Below are 22,078 nucleotides of genomic sequence, written 5' to 3'. Positions count from 1 at the left end.
GGTAGTATTCTGGAAGCGGAAACATCCAGCACCCAGCGTTATCCCTTCAGCCTATGGACAGTTTTGTCATTCCCTTAACTAAGTTCCTGATAGTAAATCTATAGGAAAGAAAAGGTACTTAATGTTCATTTGTTTGTACAGAGTGGAGGAAACAAATTTCCTTGGTGCGTCATTTTTTTAAAAATGCGCCTTTGGCGTCTAGTCATGCTGGCCACATGACCACGGAGATGTCCTTGGACAAGCGCTGGCTCTTCGGCTTTGAAACGGAGATGAGCACTGGCCCCTAGAGTTGGAAACGACTAGCACGCATGTGCGGGGGAACCTTTACCTTTACCTTATGGGAAGTGTGGGTTCGTAGGTTTGATTATTAATCCCTCTTAAGCAGCAACGGCCACCTAATGAGAAGGAAGGACTCACTGGAGAAGAGCCTAATGCTGGGAAAGGTTGAGGGCAAGAGAAGAAAGGGACGACAGAGAATGAGGTGGCTAGATGGAGTCACTGAAGCAGTAGGCGTGAGCCTAAATGGACTCCAGAAGATGGTAGAGGACAGGAACACCTGGAGGAACGTTGTCCATGGGGTCACGATGGGTCGGACACGACTTCACAGCTAACAACAACAACAAGAAGAAGAAGCAGCAGCAACGGGGGAATTAAATTGAATCCTCTTTCATTTGATTTTAAAGGTAAGTATGGCAAGTATGATGACTGCCCAATTTTGCCTGGATAACGTCCTCTTTTGGCTGCACTGAATATTACGAAGCTGAAGGACCTTTTGAGGATCACCCTCAAAGGTTTTAAAGGATGGCATCCTCCATTTGCAAGCATCCCTTGAAGCATCTAAGGTTACCTGTCCACTTCTTCTTTCATGTAGGTGGTGTAGCTGCTCCCATCGTAGGACAACAGGAGACCTCCATCACTTAGCCGGTGAACGTCAACCTCCACATTGGAGGCGTTCATGATGACCACGTAGGAGTTTGGGGACTGCCGAGCTACCTGCGAGAAAGAGAAGAGCAAGAAGTAAACGATGGAGATGCTGAACCTCTCAACCTCCTTGGGATGGCTTTGGGTGACACCTCAGCTGACATCTGAGGAGGGAGCTTCCTTCCCAACCCAAAGCAACTTTCCAAGAGATCATCACAGAGAGATGAGATTACGGCTATAAAATTCCTGCTCCTAGCCATTGGTTTGGTGGACTTCCATGGAAAAAAATCTCTAACCCAGGGGTCCTTCAAACTTGGCCTTTTATGACTTGTGGAACTTCAACTCCCAGAATTCCACAAGTCATAAAAGGGCCAAATTTGAAGAGCCCTGCTCTAACCTCACAAGCTTCTCCCAAAAAGCATGATCTTCTTTGGGACAGCTATTTTACTCAACCTTGCTTGCTTCTTCAAAAGCAGGATTATATACTTACAATGTCCCTCCTTCAATTTTCTTTGTTTGCATTGTTTAAATCTCACAATTATTTTCCCAGTTCCTCTGATTATCAACCTTAAGGAACCTCTTCTGAAACATGGCCTCCTCCAGATCAGGGTTTAGTTCAGGGGTCCCCAAACCCCAGTCTGTGGACCGGCACCGGGCCACGGCATGCCACTAACCAAGCGCCACAAACAAGCAGTTTTAACACATGAATAACAGAGTTGGAAGGGACCTTGGAGGTCATCTAGTCCAACCCCTGCTCAGGCAGGAAACCCTCTACCATTTCAGACAAATGGTTGTCCAGTCTCTTCTTAAAAACCTTCAGTGTTGGAGCATTCACAACTTCTGGAGGAAAGTTGTTCCACTGATTAATTGTTCTAACAGTCAGGAAATTTCTCCTTAGTTCTAGGTTGCTTCTCCTTGATTATTTTCCATCCATTGTTCTTGTCCTGCCTTCAGGTACTTTGGAAAATAGCTTGACTCCCTCTTCTTTGGGGCAGCTGCCGAGATATTGGAACACTGCTATCATGTCACCCCTCACCCTTCTCTTCGTTAAATTACACATACCCAATTCCAGCAACCGTTCTTCATATGTTTTAGCCTTCAGTCCCCTAATCATCTTTGTTGCTCTTCTCTGTACTCTTTCTAGAGTCTCAACGTCTTTTTTACATCGTGGTGACCAAAACTGGATGCAGTATTGCAAGTGTGGCCTTACCAAGGCATTGTAAAGTGGTACTAAGAGTTCACATGATCTTGATTCTATTCCTCTGTTAATGCAGCCTAGCACTGTGTTGGCTTTTTTGGCAGCTGCAGCACACGGCTGGCTCATATTGAAGTGATTGTCTACTAGGACTCCAAGATCCCTCCTACAGTTACTACTATTGAGCAAGGCACCCCCTATACTATACCTGTGCATTTGTTTTTTTCTTGCCTAAATGTAGAACCTTATTTTTTTCACCATTGAATTTCATTTTGTTAGATAGCGCCCAGTGTTCGAGTCTGTCCAGATCCTCCTGTATCTTAAGACTCCTGACTTCTGGAGTGTTGGCTATTCCTGCCAGCTTCGTGTTCTCTGCAAATTTGATGAGTTACCCATCTATCCCCTCATCCAAATCGTTGATGAAGATGTTGAAGAGCACTGGGCCCAAAACAGAATCCTGGGGCACCCCACTTCCCTCCATGTAGATGCAGTTCCATTGAGGTCCACACGCAGAGTATGGCCAGTCAGCCAGTTACGAATCCATCTGGTGGTGATGCTGTCTAACCCACATTTTTCTATCTTATCAAGTAGTAGGTTGTGATCTACTTTAACAAACGCCTTACTGAAATCCATCCGCGGAATGTAGGCAGCACATGGAACCACGCCCTCCCTGGTCCATGGAAAAACCTTTCTCCACAGAACCGGTCCCTAGTGCCCAAAAGGTTGGGGGCCGCTGAGTTAGATTACCAGAGATTCCCAGCCAGGGTTTGTAGTTTTGAGTCCAATTCAGCACTAGTTGAGGAAAAGGGTTCTCAAGACATAGAACTAAAGGACAGATAAGATTGTATAGCACTCCAGGATTAATCAATGACTTCAGATCTTCACAGAAGACTCTACAGAGAGTCCTCGACTTACAACCAAATTTCCATTGCTAAGCAACATGTTAAGTGAGTCTTGCTCCATTTTACGACCTCTTTTGTCAAGCTGATCGCTGCAGTTGTTCAGTTAGTAACACGACTGTTCAGCAAATCTGGCTTCCCCACTGACTTTGCTTGTCAGAAGGTCACAAAAGGGGATCACACGAACACAGGACACTGCAATTGTCATAAATATATGCCAGTTGCCAAGCATCCAAGTTTAATTTAATTTAATTTAATTTAATTTAATTTAATTTAATTTAATTTAATTTAATTTAATTTAATTTAATTTAATTTAATTTAATTTAATAATATTTCTATACCGCCCTTCTCCCTGAGGACTCAGGGCGGTTCACAGGGCAAGAATAAAATACAAAATTACAAATATTAAAAGGAAATTAAATAATTGCCCGATTTTAAAACAATTGACCCCTTCATGGATTACTGCCTTGTCGTGGCGAAGGGGCTTGCGTAATTCAATGAAGCTATGAGCTATGCCGTGCAGGGCCACCCAAGACGGACAGGTCATAGCTGAGAGTTCTGACAAAACGTGATCCACTGGAGAAGGAAATGGCAACCCACTCCAGTATCTTTGCCATGAAAACCCTATGGACAGTACCAAAAGGCAAAACGATATGACGCTGGAAGATGAGCCCCTCAGGTCGGAAGGCGTCCAATATGCTACTGGGGAAGAGCAGAGGGCTAGTACTAGTAGCGCCAGAAAGAATGAAGCGACTGGGCCAAAGCCGAAAGGACGCTCAGCTGTGGATGTGTCTGGTGGTGAAAGGAAAGTCCGATGCTGTAAAGATTTTCTCTCCATAGGAACCTGGAATGTAAGATCCATGAATCCAGGAAAGCTGGACGTGGTCAAACAAGAGATGACAAGACTGAACATCGACATCTTAGGTATCAACGAACTAAAATGGACAGGAATGGGTGAATTTAATTCAGATGACCATCAGGTATACTACTGCGGGCAAGAATCCCTCAGAAGAAATGGAGTAGCCTTCATAGTCAATAAAAGAGTAGGAAAATCAATACTGGGATACAATCCTCAAAATGACAGAATGATCTCAGTTCGAATCCAAGGCAAACCATTCAATATCACAGTAGTCCAAGTCTATGCCCCAACCACCAGTGCTGAAGAGGATGAAATTGACCGGTTCTATGAAGCCCTACAGCACCTTATAGAAGTAACACCAAAAAATGATGTCCTTATCATCATGGGGGATTGGAATGCTAAAGTAGGAAGCCAAAAGATAACTGGAATAACAGGCAAGTTTGGCCTTGGAGTACAAAATGAAGCAGGGCACAGGCTGATAGAATTTTGTCAAGAGAATACGATGGTCATAGCAAACACTCTTTTCCAACAACCCAAGAGACGGCTCTACACATGGACATCACCAGACGGTCAACACAGAAATCAGATTGACTATATGCTCTGCAGCCAAAGATGGAGAAGCTCTATACAGTCGGTAAAAACAAGACCAGGAGCTGACTGTGGCTCAGACCATGAGCTTCTCCTTGCAAAGTTTAGGCTTAAACTGAAGAAAGTAGGGAAAAGCACTAGGCCAGTCAGGTATGAATTAAATCATATCCCTGTTGAATATACAGTAGAGGTGACAAATAGATTTAAGGAATTAGATCTGATAGACAGAGTGCCTGAAGAACTATGGACAGAGGTTCGCGACATTGTACAACAGGTAGCAACCAAAACTATCCCAAAGAAAAAGAAATGCAAGAAAGCAAAATGGCTGTCTGAGGAAGCTTTGCAAATAGCTGAGGAAAGGAGGGAAGCGAAAGGCAAGGGAGAAAAACATAGATATGCCCAATTGAATGCAGAATTCCAGAGAATAGCTAGAAGAGATAAGAATGCCTTCTTAAATGAACAGTGCAAAGAAATAGAAGAAAACAATAGAATAGGGAGGACCAGAGATCTTTTCAAGAAAATTGGAGAGATGAAGGGAACGTTTAATGCAAAAATGGGCATGATAAAGGACCAAAATGGCAGGGACCTAACAGAGGCAGAAGAGATTAAGAAGAGGTGGCAAAATTACACAGAAGAACTATACAAGAATGAGCTTAACGTCCCAGATAATCACAATGATGTGGTCACTGACCTCGAGCCAGACATCCTAGAATGTGAGGTGAAGTGGGCCTTAGAAAAGCTGAGCAACAACAAAGCTAGTGGAGGTGACAGTATTCCAGCTGAGCTATTCAAAATCTTAAAAGACAGTGCAGTAAAAGTGCTACACTCAATTTGCCAGCAAATTTGGAAAACTCAACAGTGGCCACAGGATTGGAAAAGATCAGTTTACATTCCAATTCCAAAGAAAGGCAGTGCCAAAGAATGTTCAAACTATCGCACCATTGCACTCATTTCTCATGCTAGTAAAGTCATGCTTAAAATCCTACAAGCTAGACTTCAGCAGTATGTGGATCGAGAACTACCAGAAGTACAGGCAGGATTTCGAAGAGGCAGAGGAACTAGAGATCAAATTGCCAACATACGCTGGATCATGGAGAAAGCTAGGGAGTTCCAGAAAAACATCTACTTCTGCTTCATTGACTATGCTAAAGCCTTTGATTGTGTGGATCATAACAAACTGTGGCAAGTTCTTAAAGAGATGGGAGTACCAGACCATCTTATTTGTCTCTTGAGAAACCTATATGCGGGTCAAGAAGCAACAGTGAGAACTGGACACGGAACCACTGATTGGTTCAAAATTGGGAAAGGAGTCCGGCAAGGCTGTATACTGTCGCCCTGCCTATTTAACTTATATGCAGAGCACATCATGAGAAAGGCAGGGCTAGATGAATCAAAAGTTGGAATTAAGATTGCCGGAAGAAATATCAACAACCTAAGATACGCAGATGATACCACTCTAATGGCAGAAAGTGAAGAAGAACTAAAGAGCCTCTTGTTGTGGGTGAAGAAGGAGAGTGCAAAACTTGTGTTGAAACTTAACATTAAGAAAACCAAGATCATGGCAACTGGCCCTCTCAATTCCTGGCAAATAGATGGGGAAGAAATGGAGGTAGTGACAGATTTTGTTTTCCTGGGCTCCAAGATCACTGCAGATGGGGACTGTAGCCAAGAAATTAAAAGACGCTTGCTCCTGGGGAGGAAAGCCATGGCAAATCTAGACAGCACACTAAAAAGCAGAGACATCACCCTGTCAACAAAAGTGCGTATAGTCAAGGCTATGGTCTTCCCAGTTGCAATGTATGGCAGTGAAAGTTGGACCATAAGAAAGGCTGAGCGCCAAAGAATTGAGGCCTTTGAACTATGGTGCTGGAGAAGACTCCTGCGAGTCACTTGGACTGCAAGGCGATCAAACCGGTCAGTCCTAGAGGAGATCAATCCTGACTGCTCTTTAGAAGGCCAGATCCTGAAGCTAAAACTCAAATACTTTGGCCACCTAATGAGAAGGAAGGACTCACTGGAGAAGAGCCTAATGCTGGGAAAGATCGAGGGCAATAGAAGAAGGGGACGACAGAGAATGAGGTGGCTGGATGGAGTCACTGAAGCAGTAGGCGTGAGCTTAAATGGACTCCAGAAGATGGTAGAAGACAGGAAGGCCTGGAGGAATGTTGTCCATAGGGTCGCGATGGGTCGGACACGACTTCGCAGCTAACAACAACAACAAAAAACAATTGATATATTACAATTATAAAACCCCAAAGATAATATTAAGAATACAAAAATAAAAAACCCCACCAATCCCCCATCAGGCTAGGCCGGCTTGTACAAACAAAAACGTCTTGAGATCGCGACGAAAGGAGCGAAGATCGGGCGCCATCCGGAGCTCTACCGGTAACTGATTCCATAGTTCCGGAGCGCCCACAGAGAAGGATCTCCCCCTGGGGGCCACCAATCGACATTCCCTGATCGGTGGCACCCTGAGGAGGCCCTCTCTGTGGGAACGCACAGGGCGCAGGGAGCTTGATGCCGGCAATGTTATGAACCCATGACCGTGGGGATGCTGCAATGGTCATAAGCATGAGAAACGGTCATAAGTCACTTTTTTTTTCTGCGCTGCAGTAACTTCAAACCATCACTAAATGAACTGTGGTAAATCAAGCACGACCTATACTCATTCCCCGCCCCTGCTACCACTTTTCTACGATGGTCGCGTACCACCTGCCAGGTGTCAATGTACCACAGGTGGTACCTGTACCACTGATTGAAAAGCCCTGGAATTGAATAGAGCTTGAAGGGACCTTGGACGTCTTCTAGTCCAGTCCCCCGCTTAAGCAGGAGAACCTATACCATCTCAGAGAAGTGACTGTCTAGCCTAGGGGTAGGCAAACTTGGCTCCTTTATGACTCGTGGACTTCAACTCCCAGAATTCCTGAGCCAGCTATGCTGAGGAGAAAGGGAGAGGTTTCCATACAGAGCAACGCCGGCTCAGGAATTCTGGGAGTTGAAGTCCACGAGTCATAAAAGAGCCAAGGCTGCCTACCCCTGGTCCAGCTTCTTCTTAAAAATCTCCAGTGATGGAGCACCCACAATTCCTGGAGGCAAGCTGTTCCGCTGGTCAATGGTCCTCACTGTCAGGAAGTTTCTCCTTAATTCTAGGTTGCTTCTCTCTTTGGAAGGGACCTTGAAGGTCTTCTAGTCCAACCCCCTGCTCAGGCAAGAAACCCTATACCCTTTCAGACAAATGGTGGTCCAATTTCCTCTGAAGGTTAACTGCGTATCTGGTGCCACATTACCTTTAGTACGTATTTCTTCCCTTCGTAGATGAGTTCCACGTCCACTATGTTCAACAGTGTATGGGCAGGCAAGACTTGGCCTCTGGAAAAGAAGGATTAATAAGAGCATTCCATTTCCTGCAAATAGCTTTGCAAGAAAACAGTTAGGCTTCTGAAAAGGTAAGGCTAAAAGGATGCAGGGCCTTAATTAATTGCAGCACACAAAAGAGGACCGGAGTTCTTCTCCTCCAGGTTCTCCTTACGGAAAGAAGGGAGGTGGATCTCAACAAGGGGTAGAACCCTTTTTTTGGGGGGGGGGAAAGAGGGGGAAGACTTGACTAGTAGCCAAATTAGCCAGTTAGAAAGACCCTTGCTATTTCCCCAGGCTTCTAAAATGTATTGAATTCATATCATTTCAACTGCCATTCAATGAGTGAAAGAAAGCGAGTGGTCCAAGATCGCCCAGCTTTCTTCATGCCTACGGCAGGACTAGAATTCATAACCTCCTGGCTGTTGGCTCAAAGTCCCTCAGTCAGATCTCATGCCAAAGGCGGGACTAGAACTCACAGTCTCCTAGTGATTGGCCCAGAGTCACCCACCCAGCTTTCATGCCTAAAGTGAGACTAGAATTCACCATCTCCTACTGATTGGCCCAAAGTCACCCAGCCCAACTGTCATGTCCAAGGCAGGACTAGAACTCACAGTCTCCTGGTTTCTAGCCTGATGCCTTAACCATTGCACCAAACTGGCTCTCAACGGGCCACTGCTATCTAAGAAATCAACACTGTATGACTTTGCGAGCTGGACAAGCTTATATCTTCCCAGCACCAATTCTGCAAGATCACCAAGAACATGCTCAAGGAAAGAACTCTAGAGACAAACTGGTCGTTTTAAGACACATTAGTGCCAAAAGTCCGTTTTTACCTCTCCAGGGAGTGGAGAAAGTTGGAGATGCTATTCCGCAGGCTCACATCAGCCACGTGGAGAGCTCCACACACCACCCCCAGCATGGTGTCTGGTCTCTCTGCCTAGATGAAAAAGAGGGGAACAGGCCATGTTCAAAATGACTTCTTTATATTATTAAATTAAGGATGAGGCAACCCAGGGCTCAGAAGGGACGTGGTGGCTCAGTGGGTTAGGATGCTGAGCTTGTCGATCAGAAGGTCGGCAGTTTGGCGGCTCGAATCCCGAGTGCCGCATAACAGAGTGAGCGCCTGTTACTCGTCCCAGCTTCTGCCAACCTAGCAGTTTGAAAACACGTAAAAATGCAAGTAGAAAAATAGGGACCACTTCGGTGGGAAGGTAACAGCGTTCCGTGCGCCTTTGGCGTCTAGTCATGCCAGCCACATGACCACAGAGACGTCCTCGGACAAGCGCTGGCTCTTTGGCTTTGAAACGGAGATGAGCACCGGCCCCTAGAGTCGAAAACGACTAGCACGCATGTGCAGGGGAACCTTTACCTTTACCTTAGCCCAGGGCTCAACCTTTAGTATCACCAATTGCCAATTTTCAGAGTTTGCTTTAGAAAACCCAGGACTAACTTGAATGCTTTAAGGCCAATGGAGTACAGATAGTCCTCAACTTACGACCACAATTGAGCCCAACATTTCTGTTGCTAAGGGACACATTGGTTAAGTGAGTTTTGCCCCATTTTATTACCTACGGTAGTTGGGTCACAAAACATCTGCAATAAAACGAGAGCACCAAGGTCCCCACAGTTCTCCTCCTCCTCCTCCTCCTTCTCCTCTTCCTCCTCCCCCCCTCCTGCAAACCCCAGTGCCTTCTATCACTGATGATGTTACCTAGTTGGGTCATGAAACATTTGCAATAAAACCACCAAGCTGAGAGAACACCCAGGTCCCCACAGTTCTTCTCTTTCTCTTCCTCCTCCTCCTCCTCCTCCTCCTTCCCTGCCCCCCGCAAACCCCACTCCCTTCTAGCACTGATGACATTACCTAGCTGGGTCATGAAACGTCTGCAATAAAGCCACCAAGCTCAGAGAGACCCAGGTCCCCACAGTTCCATCCTGAGCTACAAATATTCTCTTCTGTCAGTAGAATCAGATCTATTTAGCACACTCATACAGACAGATGATTCACATTAAAATGCCACAGGTTTTTCTTTTCGGATACATTTCATCCTTTCCTGTGCCAGAAGAAGATTACCTGCACTTTCTCCGCAATGAGTCGATCCAGCCAACCAGTGTCAATGCGGTTGTGCTGAAAGCTTTCCGTTTCAAGCAGTTTAATCAAGTACTCCACAGTGGTTCTGAAGTCGCCGCGAATGGAGAGCTCCTTCAGAGCCACAACCATGTTTCTGGAGATTTAAACAAAGGCAGTCAAGTCTGAGAATAAACTTGAGAACATCACCAAAATGTCTTTTACACTTCTTCCAAACTGGAGGGCCCATCCAGTTCCTGGCTCCCGAGAGGTCTATGACAAAATCCTTTATTTAAAAACTACCTTAGTACAGGTAATCCTCGATTTAACAACCAGAATTGAGCCCAAAATTTCTGTTCCTAAGCGAGACGGTTGTTAAGTGAATTTTTGCCCCATTTCATGATCTTTCTTGCCACAGTTATTAAGTGAATGACTGCAGTTGCTCAGTTAGTAACAGGGCTGTTAAGTGAACCTGGCTTTCCTATTAACCTTGCTTGTCAGAAGGTCCCCAAAAGTGATCACATGATCCCAGGACACTGCAACGGTCATAAATATGAACCCAGTTGCCAAGCACCTGAATTTTGATCATGTGACCCTGGGGGAGATGCCGCAACGGTCGTTCAGTGTGAAAAATGGTTGTAAGTCATTTTTGTCAGTGCCGCTGTAACTTCAAATGGCCACTAAACAAATTGTTGTAAATCGAGGACTACCTTTGTCTACCTTAGTGATAACTGCACTCAATGGGTACAGGTAGTCCTCAACCTATGACACAAATGGGACCAGAATTCCCATTGCTAAGCAAGGTGATTGTTAAGTGAGGCCTGCTGATTATATGACCTTTTTTGCCAGGGTTGTGAGGTAAATCACTGCGGTTGTTAAGTGAATCATGTGGGCCTTAAGCAAATCCAGCTTCTCCCTTTGACTTTTCTTGTCAGAAGTCAGCTGAGGAGGTCACAAATGGCGATCACACGATTGTGGGATGCTGCAATCATCATACATGATGCTGCAACCATCATGCGTACAGGTAGTCCTCAACTTACAACAGTTCATTTAGTGACCGCTCAAAGTTACAACGGCACTGTAAAACGTAACTTATGACCATTTTTCACACTTTACAACCCTTACAGCATCCCCATAATTGTGTAATAAAAATTCAGGTGCTTGGCAACTGATTCATATTTACGACTGTTGCTGTATCCCAGCTTCACCTTTTTGTGACTTTCTGACAAGCAAAATCAATGGGGAACTCAGATTTACTTAACAACTGGGTTACTAGGTTAACCACTGCAGTGACTGACTTAACCGCTGTGGCAAGAAAAGTTGTAAAAATGGGGCAAAACTCCCTTAACAAATGTCTCACTTAACAACAGAAATTTTGGGCTTCATTGTGGATGCAAGTCGAGGACTGCCTGTACATGCCAGTTGCCAAGCCTTCGAATTTTGATGGCGTGGCCGTGGGGATGCCACAACAGTCATAAGTGGAAGGACCAGTCATAAGTCACTTTTTCAGTGCCATTGTAACTGTGAACAGTCGCTAAACAAATGCGTATAAGTCGAGGACTATCTGTAAAATATAATTCCATGCAGGCAACTAAGCCAAAGAAAATCAGGTCACCCAATTCTTCTGCAAATCGGCAGAGAAATCAAGGGAAGAAGGAGAAAGTATTTTTCATTATTCCGTCTTACTTACGAGATGGCTTCTTCACGGTTTTCCCCCCATGAGAAACAGTGGCCGAACTGAGAGTCTGCAAATTCATGAAGGCCTCCTGCAGCAGCAACGCTGAAATAACCCCAGACGTTCTTATTACTGCGAAAGTTCAGTTCTTGAACTGTTCCAGAACTGGGTTTAAATCCCTGGAATATAAAATGGAACTTTATTTCTTAAACACACACACACACTCATGTTCAATGAACGTACTGGAATTATTCGTTTTAAAAGTCATTTTAAAATGGGCAACAAAAACATATTCCGGGATGCTACATTAGTGTTTCTCAGCCTCGGCAACTTTTAAGATGTGTGGTCTTCAACTCCTACTTTCCCCGGTCAGCAACTTTAATAGGTGTGGACTTCAACCCAAAATCCCCCTGGGAATTCTGGGAGTTGAAGTCCACACATTTTCGCGGTGATGAGTTTGAGAAACACTGTTCCACGTCTTTATTAATCCTATTTCTCAGGAGCATCATAATATGTATGTATAACCATTGTAGACACATAAAGCATTCTTCGAAGAAATCCATTCCCTTTCCACTGATCATGCTTGCTCCACATTGGGACATTTTTAAAACAATTAATCGTGACAAGAATGCCCTTAGGTGAGTGAGTAAGGTAGGGTCATACCCTTTTCAGTGGGAAGAATTCAGTGGCTTTAGTTTAAACAGGAATGTCAAAAAAGAAGATTGTAGAGAAGACAGAAAAATCAGAGCAGTGAATTCATAATGTCGCCAGGAACTGAGCTAATTTTGAAAGAGTCATTTAATACGTTCTATATGGGGCTACCCTTGAAGACTATTAGAAAGCTACAACTGATACAGAATATAGCTTCACCAATATTTCTAGGAGTACCTAGGGTGGCACATGTGTCAGAACATGTTATTGTGTGAGGTAACCCAGGAGTAAACACAGTAAACAGTGGTCTATAGTAAATGGTGGTTTATCTTACATTATGTACAATATCATACACCAGGAACAATATACTGTACATACACATGCTAATACAGCAGGATCCAAAAAAAAAGTTACAGCAGAAAACGGAAGAGAGAACACATCAGCAAAGCCTTCCCTTTATTCAAATGCTCTTAAAAAGACACAGACCCTGCTGAGTCATTCCCATCATTACATCTTACATCTTATATTACATAAGCTGGTTAGCTGCTAAATCAATACCTTGACAACATGTAATATCCCTGTTGCTTCAGGGTCCAATTCAAGGTGATGGCTATTATTACATTTAAAGCCCTTTATGGCATGGGTCCAGACTACCTGAGGATCCAGCTTCTACCAAAGGGATTGGCCCACCCCACTTGCTTCATTGGAAGAAGCCTACTAGGAGCCCATCTAACAAAGAATTTTGGCTGGCGGGGTCCAGGGGAAGACCCTTTTCTGTTATGGCTGCCACCTTCTGGAATATTCTCCCAATGGAGGGGAGATTGGCCCCCACACTCTTGGTCTTCTGGAAGAGGCTTAAAACCTGGCTGATGGGGTAGACACCCTCATGTTGTCTGTCCCTTTGGGTTTTTTTTTACCTTATCGAATCTTCTTAGTTTTAATCGTTTTGTATTATCTTTTTATCAATGTCCATGGACATTCTCAGCCATCCAGGTCATAGTTGTCCCAAAGATGCTTTTTCACAAGGCAACTGGATTTTCTTGAGCTGAAGAAGCTTCTTGGATGAGAAGTGAAACTTCTTCAAAGGAAAACAAGAAAGTCCTGTTGCCTCATGAAAAAGCATCTTTGGGATATCTTTTTATCATTTTGTAAGACACCCTGAGTCACTTCAGCAGTGAGATGGGCAGCATAGTTCATCCATCCATCTATCCATCCGTCCGTCCATCAATCCAGCCTTATTTCTCCTGGGGGAATGGTCCATAGTCAAGCCACCACCGCACTTCTTATACATTTATATTGATTTGTATCCCACCTTCATTATTTTTACAAATAATGCGAGCCAGTGAATATACCCAATACACTTTCCTCTTCTTCTTTTCCCCATAACAACAATCCTGCAGGGTGGGTTGGGCAGAGAGAAAGTGATCCCACCATTATTATCTTTGCAAATAAGTCAAACTGGCAAACAAATTCAACACACTTTCTTTCTCCTATTTTCTCCACAACAACACCCCTGTGAGGTGGGTTGCGCTGAGAGAGAGGGACTAGCCCAAAGTCACCCAGCCTGGCTTTCATCACAAAGGTGGGACTTGAACTCATGGCCTCCTGTTTTATAGCCCGGTGCCTTAACCACTAGGCCAGGGGTAGGCAACCTTGGCTCTTTTATGACTCATAGACTTCAACTCCCAGAATTCCTGAGTCAACATGGCTCAGCTTGGAAACTTTCCCTTTCTCCTCAGCATGGCTGGCTCAGGAATTCTGGGAGTAGAAGTCCACGAGTCATAAAAAAGCCAAGGTTGCCTACCCCTGCACTAGGCCAAACTGGGTCAGATATAGGAAGACTCACCTCATCAGGGTTCTCACTGGTGATACGGGCTGCGATCACATGACCCCGTGGACAAGGCACATGGGCCGAGTTGTCAAAGTCAATAGGGGTGTCCCCCCAGGGGGAAGCCCCATACATGATCCGGATATCCTTGATCCTGTGGAGAGGAATTCCCATGGCAATCTGGAAAAAAAAGAAAAGAAAATATAGCCTTTTTCATATTAGGTACACAATATAAAGAACTTCCAATGTCACCACTAAGCATAAGTGTCCCAGCATCTGTGTCGTGTTTTCTTTCTCTCTCTCTCCCCCCCCCCTCTCTCTCTCTCTCTCTCTCTCTCTCATTTCTAGATCAAACCGGTCAGTCCTAGAGGAGATCAACCCTGACTGCTCTTTAGAAGGCCAGATCCTGAAGCTAAAACTCAAATACTTTGGCCACCTAATGAGAAGGAAGGACTCACTGGAGAAGAGCCTAATGCTGGGAAAGATTGAGGGCAATAGAAGAAGGGGACGACAGAGAATGAGGTGGCTGGATGGAGTCACTGAAGCAGTAGGTGTGAGCTTAAATGGACTCCAGAAGATGGTAGAGGACAGGAAGGCCTGGAGGAACATTGTCCATAGGGTCGCGATAGGTCGGACACGACTTCGCAACTAACAACAACAACTTTGAACAACTTTGAACGATCACTAAACAAAAGTGAATGAAGGGGAACAAAAATCTTCCCGTATAAACTCTTTAAATCAGTGTTTCTCAACTCTGGCAACTTTAAAATATGTGGACTTCAACTCCCATAATTTCCCAGCCAGCAAGGGAATTTTAAATCAGTCAGCCCATCACCAATAGTGATAATTTCCTGATCTATTTTGTGGAGATCTTTCATCAACAAATTTAAAGGTTCTAGATTATTGAAAGACAGTTTTTGGCCTTTTTATTGGTAGGCCGCAGAATTCTTTTGAAACCGTACTGAAAGACATTTCCACCCTTACTTTCAGTCAATTATAAAGTTCAGTGCTCAGGGAGAGAGAGATGTTTAATTACACGAAGGCTTATTGTTATGTACATAAGCTGAGGTAATTCATGGACAGCTCCATAACAGCTGAGTTTGACAGCTCGGCTGGCAGCAACAGCGGGGGAGCACGTGATTGGTCGGCTGCATACGGCGGGAAAATTCCTCTGTTATGATTGGGCGTTGGGCCGGCAGCCAGAGTATATAAGGAGCTCTGGCACTCACTGTCTTTGTCCTGTCCCAGCTGAATAAAGCCTGCTCTTGGAAATCTGTGTCAGCTGTTCCTTCAGTCTGAGCACCCGACATTACAGTTGGCGATGAGGATGGGATACTGCTTCATAGAGCGAAGTCACTAAGCTGAAGTCACTGGGGATAGAGGAAACTCATCCTGCAACTTCCCGCTGAAGCAGTATCCGGACCAGAACAGCATGGCAAAGCTCGGACACATCCGAGAATTTGACATCCGCTATCCGGAGCGCTGGGAGTCACACTGGGGGCAGGTCGAAGGCTACCTACTAGTAAATCACATCACGGAGGACCAACTGAAGGCTGCTGCCTTGCTGTGCCTCAGTGGTCCGGATGTCTACGATGTGGCCGTTGGGTTGTGCAGTCCAGAGCCTGTCACAACTGTTTCCTACGCTGACCTCACAGACAAACTCAGCAGGCACTTCATGCCAAGGAGGTCAGAACTTTTTTGGTGGCTTCGATTCGTTCAGAGGAGCCAGATGCCCGGCGAGTCCACGACCGATTACATTGCGGCGATACATCAAGCCGCCCGTATGTGCCGGTTTCCGGATCTTGAAGATCAAATTCGGGATCAAATCGTCTTCGGGCTAAGCGACAAGTGGCTTCAGAGGAAGTTGGTGACAAAACCTACGATGAGCCTGACCGAAGTCGTTAGCGAAGTCATGGCTCACAAGGCCGGGTGTGGGAAGAACGTATCCCGACTGGGAAATGGCCCAAATGGGTCGCTGCATCAAGGCCGCGCCACAGTCGGTGACAACGAGGAGGACGATGACGACCCTGAAGTCAACACCACCCAACAGAAGTTTGAAAAATTCAAACCCGACGCAACCTCGGCAGAACTCTACAAAAACCGTGGGCCAAAAACAACAAAAGCGCGGGCTACCCAAGCATCAGAGATCCAGAGACAAGATGTGCCAGCTGCGGGGGCACTCAAACCCGGGGAACCTGCCGATTCCGCAATGCCAAGTGCCACTCCTGCGGCAAGACCGGGCACTTTCGGGCTGTCTGTCGCAGCTGCAACCACGACAACCTGAATGAACTCGACTCGCCATTGCCAAGTATAACCCCCCCCCCAATCCCTGGCTTTGAGCACCCTGGGTCTTCTGCACAAATTATTGACAGGGAAGAATTGTTAGGGTGTCATACTGTAACCCACCCCCTGCTTAGGCCTAAAATTAAAATCAAGGTCCAATTACAAGGAATTCCCTGCGAGATGGAGGTCGACTTTGGATCTCCAGTCTCCATAATATCTTCTGAGACCTTTCAAACAATTTGCAACCTAAGCGGGCAGCGAGTTCCCTTAAAACCAACCAAAGTCAAGTTAGCGGATTTTCAGCAGGCCCCGATAAAACTAAAGGGGAAGGCCACCCTGTCAGTTAAGTTTAAGGGGTTCCGGGGTCCCTTGGACGTGTTAGTAACTGTAGGAAAAAGAGCCAGTCTAGTGGGACTAGACTGGTTTGAGGCCCTTGGAATTTGGCTGGGGGGAGTTAATTCCACCCAGACCAAAAGCCTCGAATCCATCTGCAAGGAATTTGCAGACGTATTCGATGGTTCCCTAGGAAGATACACAGGCCCTCCCGTAAGCTTAAAATTTAAACCCAATATCCTACCAATTAGGATTAAGGTGAGGAGAGTTCCGTTCGCCCTCAAGCAAAAGATTGAGGACGAACTGGATCGACTCGTTAAATTGGGAGTTTTAGAACCCGTGGATGGGAGTAACTGGGAAACCCCCATCGTCACCCCAGTTAAATCTAATGGTGAAGTTAGCATTTGTGCCGATTACAAGGCCACCCTCAATCGAGCTTTAAACCCACACGCTTACCCTGTCCCGTTGGTGAAACACGTCCTCTCTGCGATACAGTCTGGTGCCATATTTGCCAAGCTTGACTTGGCGCAGGCATAATTACAACTACCTGTCACCAAGGAGACTGCAGATGCACAGACTATTGTTACACACCGCGGGGCTTTCAAAGTGAACCGTCTGCAGTTCGGAATTTCAGTAGCTCCTGGCATTTTCCAGGAAGTAATGGAAAAAACTTTGAAAGGCATCCCGGGGGTGTGTCCATACTTTGACGACGTTCTGATTGCAGGAGAACTCATGGCCTCCTGGCTGAACGATTGCAAGCTGTACTTTGCAGATTTCGTACTGCTGGGCTCAAATTGAAAAAAGAAAAATGTAGCATAGGGGTAACTTCCACTGAATTCTTAGGTTACAGGATAGATGCTCAAGGAATTCACCCCACAGACTCAAAGGTAAGGGCAATTAAATTGGCTCCAACCCCAAAAAACAAAACTGAACTACGAGCCTTTTTAGGACTACTAAATTTCTACCATGCTTTTCTGCCTCAGAAAGCATCCATCGCTGAGCCCCTACACAGGTTGCTAGAGAAAAAAGCCCCTTGGACTTGGTCCAGCATTCATGAAAAATGTTTCAGGGACCTGAAAAAACTGCTCTCCAACAACTCAACTGTCACCTATTTTATTGAGGGTAAAGCTATTTGCTTAGCGTGTGACACCTCCCCTTATGGGGTGGGGGCCGTATTAAGCCATTTGGGTAGTGATGGGATACAAAAACCAATTGCATACTACTCTAGAACACTTTCTAAGCCAGAAAGAAATTATGTACAAATTGACAAAAGAAGCCTTGGCAATAGTTGCCGGGGTGAAAAAATTTCACGACTACCTTTATGGTAGGGAATTTACAATCTTCACTGACCACAAGCCCTTGTTAGGGTTATTCACTTCAGATAAACAAACACCTCAGATCCTGTCTCCCAGGATCTTGCATTGGTCTACCTTCCTCTCTGCATACACATTTAAGTTGCTTTACAAACCTGGCAGGGAAATGTGCAATGCAGATGGATTAAGTAGATTGCCCTTGCCAGAGGAGGACCAGGACCCAGCACCTGCTGGCCAAATTCTGGCCATTCAGGAACTACCTGAATGCCCTCTACAAGCAAAGGACATTGCTTCTGCTACCAAAACTGATAAAACCCTTAGTAGAGTACTAACTTGGGTAGCCTTGGGATGGCAAGCAAAAAGCCCAGGGATCGAATTCCAGGCCTTCTTCATTAGGAGGCATGAATTGTCTTCACACCTTGGCTGTCTCTTGTGGGGAAACAGGGTCATAATTCCCGATAACTATAAAACTAAGGTCCTACAGGCACTTCATGAGGGCCACCCAGGAATTGTGAAGATGAAAGCATTAGCTCGCAGTTATTTGTGGTGGCCAGGCCTGGACAAAGATATAGAATGTCACGTAGCTGGATGCTACTCGTGTCAAAAGTCCAGGCCAGAGCTACCACACGCGCCGGTACACAAATGGAAAGTAACGCACAATCCTTGGTCAAGGGTCCATCTGGACTTTGCTGGGCCATTCCAAGTGCAAATGTTCCTAATTGTCGTGGATAACCAGGTGGTTAGAGGTAATCCCAGTTAGCAGCACGTCTTCAGCCAGCACAGTACAGGTACTCAGGGGGCTCTTCACCACTCACGGTCTGCCTGACGTATTAGTCTTAGACAATGGGCCTCAATTCACCTCTGCCATTTTCCAGGTTTTCACCCAGAACAATTTGATTAGGCACGTCACATCCGCTCCATTCCACCCGTCCACTAACGGCCTTGCTGAAGTTATGGTGAGGTCAACCAAAGACGCCCTACGTCGCATCATCTGGGGAGACTGGCACCACCGATTAGCCCAATTCCTTTTGGCTCAGCACTCCACCCCCTGTACTGCCACCGGGAAAAGTCCAGCTGAGTTACGTTGGGGCCGCCGGCTCGTCACAAAACTGGACAGGCGGCTGCTGATCGGGCGGCTGCTGAACCTGAACGACCCTACCCCTCTCGAGAGCTCCTCATCGGGGACCTTGTATGGGCTAGGAACTATGGGTCAGGGGACAAGTGGAGTCAGGGGGTAGTGGTCGACCAGACAGGGCCCTTATCGTACATCATTAAAGGGGAGGGGAGTTGCCACTTTAGAAGGCACATCGATCAACTAAGGAGATGGGCCCTGGAGACTCAGCTTAAGGAACACAGGGAGCTAACCCCACCCAGATGGCCTGACCACCTTACACCACCAACAGCTTCAGCAAGGAATTCTTGCCAGCCGGGAACAGCGCAGGGAAGGCCAATGAGTCAACCTGAAGAACCTGCAGAGACTCTTGACCCAGCTGAAGCCCATTTGGACAAGAAAACTCAGGGGCTGACACCGACCCAGGTTAAGGCGGACTTAGGAACTGCACAACTTCCACGGCGTTCAGGCAGGACTCGAAGGTCGCCAGCTTACCTGGAAGACTTTGTTTGGGCCGGGGGTCAAGGGGCACGGGGAGTTAAAGATTCATGTTCAACTACAAAGCATGTTAAGGAAGTTAACCGTTTATTGTCATTTCGGGGGGAGGAAAGGGGTGTTATGTACATAACCTGAGGTAATTCACAGACAGCTCCATAACAGCTGAGTTTGACAGCTCGGCTGGCAGCAACAGCGGGGGAGCGCGTGATTGGTTGGCTGCGTACGGTGGGAAAATTTCTCTGTTAGGATTGGGCGTTGGGCCGGCAGCCAGAATATATAAGGAGCTCTGGCACTCACTGTCTTTGTCCTGTCCCAGCTGAATAAAGCCTGCTCTTGGAAATCCGCGTCAGCTGTTCCTTCGGTCCGAGCGCCTAACATTACACTTATGATCTTCTAGGCCGGGGTAGGCAACCTTGGCTCTTTTATGACTCATGGACTTCAACTCCCAGAATTCCTGAGCCAGCATGGAAACCTCACCCTTTCCCCTCAGCATGGCTGGCTCAGGAATTCTGGGAGTTGAAGTCCATGAGTCATAAAAGAGCCAAGGTTGCCTACCCCTGCCACAACAATTTGTGGAGAGCCATTGAAAAGCTGGGTATCCCAGGGCCTCCTATCCTGCCTATTGGAGAATGTGCATGAGGGCCAAGAGCCTTGGTGGAGCAGTAGGTTAATGTCTCCTTAAGTAACACCAGCTGCCTGCAATTAGTGCAGGTTCGCATCCCAACAGGCTCAAGGTTGACTCAGCCTTCCATCCTTCCGAGGTAGGTAAAATGAGGACCCAGATTGTTGGGGGCAATAAGCTGACTTTGTAATAATGCCGCTTGGGGTGTGTGTGTGAAAGCCCTAATAAGCAGGCATATACATAGAATGAAGGCTACCGCTAAAGCTTGTAAGCCGCCCTGAGTCTTCGGAGAAGGGCAGGATATAAATGGAATTAAAAAAAAATGAGAGTCAGACTAGAATAGATAGTCCTCAACTTACTACAGTTCATTTAGTGAGTGTTCGAAGTTACCACAGCACTGAAAAAAGTGACATGACCGTTATTCACACTTACTGCAGCATCTCCCTGGTGAATCAAAATTCAAATCCTATCCTAATCCTATTTACGACGGTGGCAGTCTTTTAAGGATCATGTGATCGCTTTTTGTGACTTTCTGACAAGCAAAGTCAATGGAGGAAGCCGGGTTCCCTCCATTGCAGAATATATTACGGGGAAATGCTAGGTTAGAAGAAATGTGATTGTTCCTGGCAGATCATTGACTTCAAACGTGCTGATGATGCTACTTTGAAAGCTGGTAAGAAAGACGACTTAAGGAAACTCTTATTGATGGTGAAAGAAGAGAAATGCAAAGGGAATCAGCTTTTTAAAAGGTCTTTAGAAAATTATAGGATTTTGTCAACAGGCAATGCTTTGATTGCATGTTTTTTTTTATCTGTACAGTTGTACCCTGCCATGAGTCTTTATTGATTTGGTGGTGTACAACTAGAACAAACTATAATAATGATCTATACTCGTTCAGAATTCTCTGTTTATCATTATTATGGGTATAGAAATGAAAGCAAATAAATAAATGAAAGAATGAAATACAAATATCAAATAGGAAACCCTTTACTTTCTTAACCAGGATGCACCAGGAAAGGAAAGGAAAGGAAAGGAAAAAGGAAGGAAAGGAAAGGAAAGGAAAGGAAAGGAAAGGAAAGGAAAGGAAAGGAAAGGAAAGGAAAGGAAAGGAAAGGGAAGGAAAGGGAAGGAAAGGGAAGGAAAGGAAAGGAAAGGAAAGGAAAGGAAAGGAAAGGAAAGGAAAGGAAAGGAAAGGAAAGGAAGGGAAGGGAAAGGAAAGGAAAGGAAGGGAAAAAGGAAGGAAAGGAAAGGAAAGGAAAGGAAAGGAAAGGAAAGGAAAGGAAAGGAAAAAGGAAGGGAAGGAAAGGAAAGGAAGGGAAGGGAAGGGAAGGGAAGGGAAGGGAAGGGAAGGAAAGGAAAGGGAAGGGAAGGAAAGGAAAGGGAAGGGAAGGGAAGGAAAGGAAAGGAAAGGAAAGGAAAGGAAAGGAAAGGAAAGGAAAGGAAGGGAAAGGAAAGGAAAGGAAAGGAAGGGAAAAAGGAAGGAAAGGAAAGGAAAGGAAAGGAAAGGAAAGGAAGGGAAAAAGGAAGGAAAGGAAAGGAAAGGAAAGGAAAGGAAAGGAAGGAAAGGAAAGGAAAGGAAAGAAAGGAAGGAAAGGAAAGGAAAGGAAAGGAAAGGAAAGGGAAAGGAAAGGGAAAGGAAAGGGAAGGAAAGGAAAGGAAAGGAAAGGAAAGGAAAGGAAAGGAAAGGAAAGGAAAGGGAAAGGAAAGGAAAGGAAGGGAAAAAGGAAAGGAAAGGAAAGGAAAGGAAAGAAAGGAAAGGAAAGGAAAGGAAAGGAAAGGAAAAAGGAAAGGAAGGAAAGGAAAGGAAAGGAAAGGAAGGGAAGGGAAGGGAAGGGAAAGGAAAGGGAAGGAAAGGAAAGGAAACGGGTACAATG

At 45.6% G+C, this 22,078-nt stretch overlaps 1 protein-coding gene across 1 annotated transcript in view; it reads right to left on the bottom strand.

Moving 5' to 3' along the window:
- Positions 1 to 22,078, bottom strand: part of ACACA (acetyl-CoA carboxylase alpha) — a 254,747-nt gene that overhangs the window by 166,737 nt on the left and 65,932 nt on the right. The window contains exons 13-18 of the mRNA XM_081313199.1: positions 14,063 to 14,224; positions 11,581 to 11,744; positions 9,897 to 10,047; positions 8,656 to 8,759; positions 7,753 to 7,834; positions 848 to 993 (exon numbers count right to left, since the gene is read on the bottom strand). Coding sequence (XP_081169325.1) covers positions 848 to 993; positions 7,753 to 7,834; positions 8,656 to 8,759; positions 9,897 to 10,047; positions 11,581 to 11,744; positions 14,063 to 14,224 — 809 coding nt within the window. The remainder of the gene's footprint in view (positions 1 to 847; positions 994 to 7,752; positions 7,835 to 8,655; positions 8,760 to 9,896; positions 10,048 to 11,580; positions 11,745 to 14,062; positions 14,225 to 22,078) is intronic.

The sequence above is a fragment of the Vipera berus genome, assembly GCF_964194415.1.
Source record: "Vipera berus genome assembly, chromosome: 1".
Lineage (NCBI taxonomy): Eukaryota > Metazoa > Chordata > Lepidosauria > Squamata > Viperidae > Vipera > Vipera berus.
This window is presented reverse-complemented; position numbering and strand designations above follow the sequence as displayed.